We start from the raw sequence: 7881 nt of genomic DNA, 5'->3' as shown, positions 1-7881 counted from the left end.
TTTTCTAATTCTCTCCTTGTTGAAATATTTCTTCTTTCTTCTTTCATCTCCATTTGGTAACATTTGTTGAGAACTTGAAATGAAATAAAACAGAAATTAAATTACCCCCCCCTTCGCCGAGAGTTTATTGAAATTATAAAAAATAAAAAGCAAAGGAAAGAAAGATGAAATGTTCTTTTTTTTTCTTCAAAAGGAAAATAAATTATTTAGATAGAGTTTTATTTAAATTCTGGCTAAAATAAGGTTGCTGATTTGTTCAATTTTAAATTTTCTATAATGTTTAAAATTAGGCAATAAAGCAGTCTTAGATCATCATAGAATTTAAAAGAAATCCTGTCAATTTCGATGGCTATCAAGTACCAGTCTCTCGTTTTTAGGAACGAAAGCAAGTTTGCAAATTTATTTTTTCCTCTGAAGAAGAAGGACCTATATCTGAAGGCTTTCGAGATCCACGAATATGTTTTCAAAATCTACTTTGATATCTTTTTTGCCTAATTTTAAGTTTTAGAATGGGTTATTCGCTTTCAATCATATGCTTATTTTATACTATTTTTATAAGATTGTAAACTTAGCAAATATAATATAAAAACTCTGTCGTATCATTCAAAATTTGAAAACTTTGAACAAATTATTTCCAATGCATGCTTTAACTTGGCAGTTTCCAACTAAAAAAATTCTGATATTATAATTATCACGTCAGAATTTACTGTGTAATTTCATCCTGTTTTACTCACGCTAGATAAATGTCAGAATTTATCCGATAATAACTTCTTATTTTAACAAATCTCATTACAACGTATTCACGATCTTAGATATCAAAACAATATTTAATTTCTTTTACATTTCATGATCACTGTCCGTAGTTTTGTAACACTGTCGAAGCTGATGAACTATGCAATAAAAGGGAAAGGACACCAGAATTTAGCGGAGGCGGAGCCAGGAAAGCCTTGTTTCACTTTCTATTGGACAAGAGGAATCCGTTACGTCACAGACACTTGAGAAAACTCTGGTTAAATGAACGAGATCAGAGCGTGGTCTTTTCAAAGCTGACGGCAAAGAGCAAAGCTGATACAGGTCTTTGGAAAAATTGCAATGTGCAGAATATCACTTGCGGTCATTATTTTTTGTTTTCTTGTCACATTAGTATCCTGCCACATCAGGTAAGCTAATAATTTTTGTCTATTACGTGAAGCTGTACTAAAATGCTTTATGATTAATTTTTCTCTTTCGATAAAGCGGAACAACAAATAAAATGAACTGCAAATTTTCATTTCTACACAATTTCTAAATTGTTATATGTCATTGTATTACATTGTCATGTAAGGAAATTACATGTTTGGTTCATTTTATGAGTATTGTTCCTAAAAAGAACAATACGTATAAAATTTAGATTATTCCTAAGGATTGAAAGATACATTTTTCATGCTAAAAATCAGCAATCAGTATATTTAAATAAAATTATATAACTGATATTATTTTTCATTACAATATGATTTTATTACAGATTTGCGTCAAAATTACACATATGTTCAGGAAATAATAAAAAATAATCCAAAATGTATTACTTTTCTTGGGACTATCTCTTTGGTAAGAACAATAAAATGTTCTAGGTGGTTCCGTCATACCAAAGATACAGGTTAAAAATACAAAGATATGTTGGACCCCCCTCTTTAATCATGTAATTATATTGAATTAATTAAAAATATCGTCTTAATTTTTATTTCCATAACAATCAGTCAAGTTAATAAAAATTATATTAGTTAAATTTTATTTCGGCAGTAATTAATCAATGTCATAAAAACCAGACAAATTCTTTAAAAATAAGGAAAAAATGCTTCATTTAAAAATATAATTTGATACCATACGCCGTAACAGACGAATATAAAAATAATGAAATATGCTACTTTTTGACAGTATTTTATTTTTCAGATACATACTTAAATTGTTTGGATCTATGTTAGTTATATTTTATAAATTTTTGTATTGACATGTGAGAAAAAGGTATATTTTTAAGGTGTAAATCGCATAAAAATGTAGTAATTCCCATGCCAAGTATGCTAATATTTTTTACAAGAGCACCTATTTATAGGTTCATCACTTAGAAATTACAGTTGGTCTTATATGAAGAGGAAACTCTAGACTATGATAATTATAATTTTCTTAGTTAAAAATGGCAAAGAAAAGAAAATTCTAATTTTTTTAAACAGAGGAAGCTTATGTGTATTTAACGTTTTCCTCATTTAAAAATAATAGAAATAATTAAATTAAACTACAAATTTACCTAATTAACGTTGTTTTATTATACACTTACGTCAAAATAGCTGATTAGTATCATTAAAAATCTTTTTTTTTTTTTGGATGACTTCCTGATCAAGAGCAGGATGAAAGGTCTAAATGAAACCTTATACTGGAAATAAAGAAAGAAAATTACAATGTCGTTTTATACTCCTATTTAATAATTTTATTTTTTTAAATGTATTAAGTTCAAATGCTTACCTTTACTTCGATATCAGTCAGTCTGGAATCATAAAAATGAAAGATAAATTGGTTAAAACACGAAAATTATCCTATCTAAATTGTGTGATCATGACATTAAATGAAGTTTAAGTTTACGAACTCAGATTGTTTGGTGATATATTTACTAAAATATCTATATTAATAAAATAAGTAAAAGATAAAAATGACTTATTTTTTAACACATCGCTCGAGTTCTTCTAGCGCCATGACTTGGCGCTAACTTTTTTCTACTTCATTTAACGAAGTGAAGTACGTACGTATGTCTGTATCTCGCATAACTCAAAAGCGAGTAGCCTCAGAGAGTTGCAATTTTGTATATGGGACTTCTATAACATGTAGTTGTGCACTTCTCTTTTTCGCTGCACTTAGCTTTATGCCCTCCGTTTTTTTATTCTTATATGTTGGTAAATTGTGCATTTTGTGCTTTAAAAATGATTGAATTCTGTTTCTCTTATGTTCCGCTTAAAGGTTTTATGCCTTTAGTTAATCTACAGGCAATAGTTGCAAAAATTACCAGCAATTTAAACGTGATGCTAAGCTTAAAGAGACCACCTTTTTTACATTTGAAATTCTTAGTAGAGTAGTAATTTAAATCATATGATACACCAACTTCCGTGTCTTTTTGCCCAGTGTGACCAAAAGCTAACTTTCAATTGTGTGCACCGAAAATTCCGTCTTCCTGCCCGCTGGCCGAGTTGCTTGTTCTGCGTTAAAACTCTAATTTTAATTGTAAAAAATTTTGTTTTTTTAACTGTATTTGGTATTTTAAGTTTTCCTACATTTTACAATTTTTAATGGAGGTTCAGTGTTTATGTACTTTTGCTTTGCCGCGAAGTGAGAACTGAAGTGCTTAAATTAGAAATATATCTCTAATGAAATTTGAGGAAATAAGTTTAAATGAAGAACAGCAAAAAAGGTGCATAATTTAATACGCCCTACAAAAAGTCATGCGGTGTCTACATCAGATTCCTTCTTTCATGTACTCCTTAATGAGGCTTTCTAATTATGAGATACCTCTAACCTCCCTCACCCCCTGTAGTGTTACGGCAACGGCAGTATAGTTTACTTTTCTTAATACCATTAAATTAAAAACTGTAATGAAAAGTCAGAAAATGTAATCAATAGGCTGTTTTTTCTCAAGCATTAACACATTTGACGGTGCCTTCAGTAAATTATTCAACCTTAAATTCAGTTGCCCTCGTCACTTCGTTTGACAGAAATAATTTTCAAGAGCTTTGAAATCGTTTTAGTGCATTATTACATTCCTTTCACTTCATCACTTCATTTGTAACTTGAAGATCATTTTGTGACAAGATGTTTTAAAGTACATCAAATATTTCCCTCTAATTTTTCTTCTTAACACCTATTTCCAAAAGTCTAACTTTTTGATAATAGATTCAATTTGTCAGGCACTTTAAAACAATTATGGAATTATTCCATAATCCATTAATCTGAGTCTGTGAGAAAATATATATTTTAGCAACTTATTCATTTTTGTTTAAACACTTTATTTTTACAAACTTTAAACGAAAACAAAGTAATTTAAAACAAACTCCACGCTCAGACTAGTCTGATAATCACAGTTGCAAAGAAATGCAGGCTACAGCGAACTCATTTTATAACGAACCGCCGGATATAACGAACGACCGTTTTGGTGTCGTCTTAATTTTTTTACAGTTAATGTTATTTTGTATGGCTATAGCGAGGCTCCAAATATATGAATTCGGATATAGCGAACTATATGAATATTTTTGAGTGAAACGTTTTTTGTAATTTTCCTAATTTTGTCCAGAATTTCTGCAATTTTTGACTGAAATTACTAGCCCGTAAAATCATCCACGTTTTTGATGGTAGGATTCTATACTTGTTAGAACAGCAAAAATCGTTTGTACATCGCTGTATACATGTAGTTCTTTACCTCTTTCATCCTCATCTTTCTCTATATTCTAAACAAAAGCTGGACGAGGTAGCACTTAGATCTTAGAGAACCAGAACACGCAATAAAGCACATTTTAGGGTATCATATGGTTTGGGGAACTAATGAGACCGTAAATATGTTCTCGTATTCCACTAAAGGTTTTCTTGTGAACTTTTAAACGCAGCTGTGTTCAGGGCTGATTGTTTTTATAAATCGTTGGAAATTTTTAAACGGCAATGTATGACGTCATTTTTGCTATTCACGTGTTTTTGCTATTCACGGATTGTTTGCTATTCATAGAAAGCGAGTTTTTTAAATATTTTTATTTAAAATTTAATATGCACATTTAAATGTACTACAGTATTTAAAATTCTTTTAAAGTTCTATCTTCGAATGGAGAGATTTGCATTCCTTACATCTTCTGTAAGATTTATAGTACTCTTTATAATAGTTACTGCACTTTTGCTTTGGCACTAAATATCTTGCGTAAAATGACTGAATTTTCATTGGGCATTGAATAGAAAAGACTAGTGACGAAATTATCTTATCTTATCACTCTTTTTGTGAGAGTGGAACGTCACATATTCTTTTACCTAACTAACTCACTTTACACTGAACTGGGGAAACTTTTGGTGTCAAATGTACATCCGAATGCCAAGTATAGACGTTTAGAATTCTGCATTCAAATTAAAATGAGTATTTTTCGAAAAACGCAGAATGGATATAGCTAAATCTATACCTCCCAGAAATGCAGTTTATGCAAACCTACCCTATGGAAAAACCGAAATTCGATTATTTCTGGCCATCGAAAAAAATTGGATACGAGAAATACGTCAAGATGTGGCTAGTTACTTCTAGTAACAATTCATTTGTTTTTATAAATTTCATTATAATCATATTTATAAATTTGTTATAAATTATAAATTAAGAAAGGAATGTTTCTAATAACATTCCTGTTTTTTAAAACTGACCAGTGACGGTAACACCTGTAAGTTTCATAACTGGTCAGTAATGGTAACATCAGAAATCCTCGCAATTGCTCTCCCGTTTATTTATTGACAAATTTAACCTTTCTGGAAACTTTCCTTTTTATCAGCATTTATTACAGCATTTTTGCTCCTATTATGGATAATTCTTTCGCATACAACTGACTAAGTCAATGTTATCATTGTGCACAATGTTCACAAATAATCCTGTAGTCGAACATGTGCAACTTCAAGCTTGAGTTTTAAATTTCGAATTTGTTTTATTTGTTTTATATTTTGCATGAATGAAATTTTGATAAATAAATTCAGGGGTTTAAAAACAACGCGATGTAACTCGGCAAAAAGAAAGATATATATCTTTGAAATTTAACCAGAAAACTTTAAAAGATTTAAAAGAATTCATTTTAGCATTCTGCAAAGCGTAAGATATTCAATTTGTAGGGTTGTCGTTGATCGGTTGATATTAATTAGTCTAAAAGCTCTAACAGACATAAAGCGAATGGTCTCTATGTCTGAAATATTTATCAGTCAGTAGAAGGTTTAAATAAACATTTTTATTTAAACGGAATTTAGTATATAAACCTACTATCTTGTGGTGCAATAGTATCAGCCACAGCCCGTGGTGACGCAACTAAGTACAAGAGCTAAATTTACATCAAGCATGAACAGCAGGCAAAGATTACCCAATTAAATATTACTATATGCTGGCTCAGTAGGCCTACCGGAGAGTCAAACACAAAATGTCGCTAGTGATAGAGCGTAAAGCTATCAGAGCTGGCAGGAAATTAATATGCAGCGTGCAAGCGAAGGCAGAAACAGTCTCAGTCTCAAAATAGAAAAGCCTCAGTTTAAATACTGGCTACATCTTTTGCATTCCAGTGAGGAATACGGAAAGGAATAATTATAGTAAAGACCAAAATCATAATAAATGGATAATTTAAATCATAATATTACAATTTTTTCTCGCACATTCTGTCTATCTGTTACTGATTAGCAAGCCAAGCTGTATAAAAGCAACAATCTCAGTTCTTGATCTTTAGTATTATTAATTACTAGTTGGAACCTGACACTAGCTGTGCTCATTAAAATAAGTGTATATTTTTTCTTTTCCTAACAACTATTTTAGATGGTGAACAGGACTAGCGGCTAGTAATTTGAAATCTATAACGATAAAATGGTCTTCAGCTTTTATAAACCGAACTGTGCACTTCCCTGACCTTTTAGAGTTTGATCTTGTAGCTTGAAATATTTCTTCAACTTCTATTATTTTTACAGTTTTCTTCTCTTTTATCGCAATCAATGCTTCACAAGCTCTTACCAGAGTAGATTTATTCTAAATTTCCTGAGAAAATATGATCTGGATAAATTTTATTGCAAAGTTTATTGGTGCAGAACTGTTTACGAATCTAGAATGCTAAAGAAGGACTTCTAAAAAGACAAAACAATGGCCAAAGTTTGCTTGTTTTAGAAGCAATGTAGGGAAAATACAGTTTCTCACCATATTTATATTTCTAACTGTCAAATGAAAACATATTACATATCATCACTAGACGAAGAAGTTTTCAAAATGAAAGCGTGAGAATTAAATAAGCACAGATTCTAATGATGGACATTTCAAGATGCGTACAGTGATTTCATAAGCAATTGTTGTCTTCTATTAATTTGCTGTTACTAATTGCGGTAAAGCTTTCTGAAATATAAATGCTTCGGAATTCTGAATTTTTGTTGCATCAATAGTTATACAATATCTAAATTTGAAATAAAACAAAAAGTAGCATCCCAGAGGTATGTTGGTTAAAGAAGGGATTGCCATTGTGTGGGCGAAAGTGTGAATCCCGGAGGAGCCATGGATATTTGTTTAAATCTTTACAGTGTCTCTGTGGCATATGGGAATTGAAGATCCTCGAATTAAAAACAGTTATAGAGAGGTTAGTAGTAAAGAAAAACGTTCGGATTCTTCGCGCGAATTTTTATTGATTGAAATTTTTAAATTTAGTTCGTCAAGATCTATGTCCAGGAACGCTTCGACCATGGTTTTTTTTTTTTTTTTTTATGAGGTTAACCTGGCAGAATATGAAAAATAATAAAAAGAAGAAAGAAAACATTAGGGAATAATAATATTTATCACTCCTCAAAGCTCCCGGCTAATCAATATAACAATACATATTGTTACTTTTCTCAATCAATCTAATATTAACTTTTTGCTGTCTGTATTAGAAAAATAAGACTATTTTAAAAATCTTATTATAAAAGTCAATAATATTTTTACAAATTTCTTCAAATGATCTCCTTTGTGAATATGTAAAGCAACCATAAAAAATATTTAACCTTAAGCTTTGACCATCTTACTCGAACAGTTGTTTGTTTTAGTTACAAGTACATTTTATCTATTATATTGCAGTTTTTAGTCAATATTTTCATCCCTGCAGAGAATGAATATTTAGTTTTCTTATTCTTGTA

The 7881-nt window shown here is 30.3% G+C and overlaps 1 protein-coding gene across 1 annotated transcript in view; it reads left to right on the top strand.

Annotated features, from left to right (window-relative positions):
• The first annotated feature begins 1034 nt into the window (after nucleotides 1-1034).
• The window catches only part of LOC118186966 (uncharacterized), a 91852-nt gene continuing 85005 nt past the window's right edge, over nucleotides 1035-7881 (top strand). The window contains exon 1 of the mRNA XM_035357130.2: nucleotides 1035-1160. Coding sequence (XP_035213021.1) covers nucleotides 1093-1160 — 68 coding nt within the window. The 5' untranslated portion in view covers nucleotides 1035-1092. The remainder of the gene's footprint in view (nucleotides 1161-7881) is intronic.

Source organism: Stegodyphus dumicola, chromosome 9 (genome assembly GCF_044657685.1).
Source record: "Stegodyphus dumicola isolate Sdum_Otavi_A_Nest chromosome 9, ASM4465768v1".
Classification (NCBI taxonomy): Eukaryota; Metazoa; Arthropoda; class Arachnida; order Araneae; family Eresidae; genus Stegodyphus; species Stegodyphus dumicola.
This window is presented reverse-complemented; position numbering and strand designations above follow the sequence as displayed.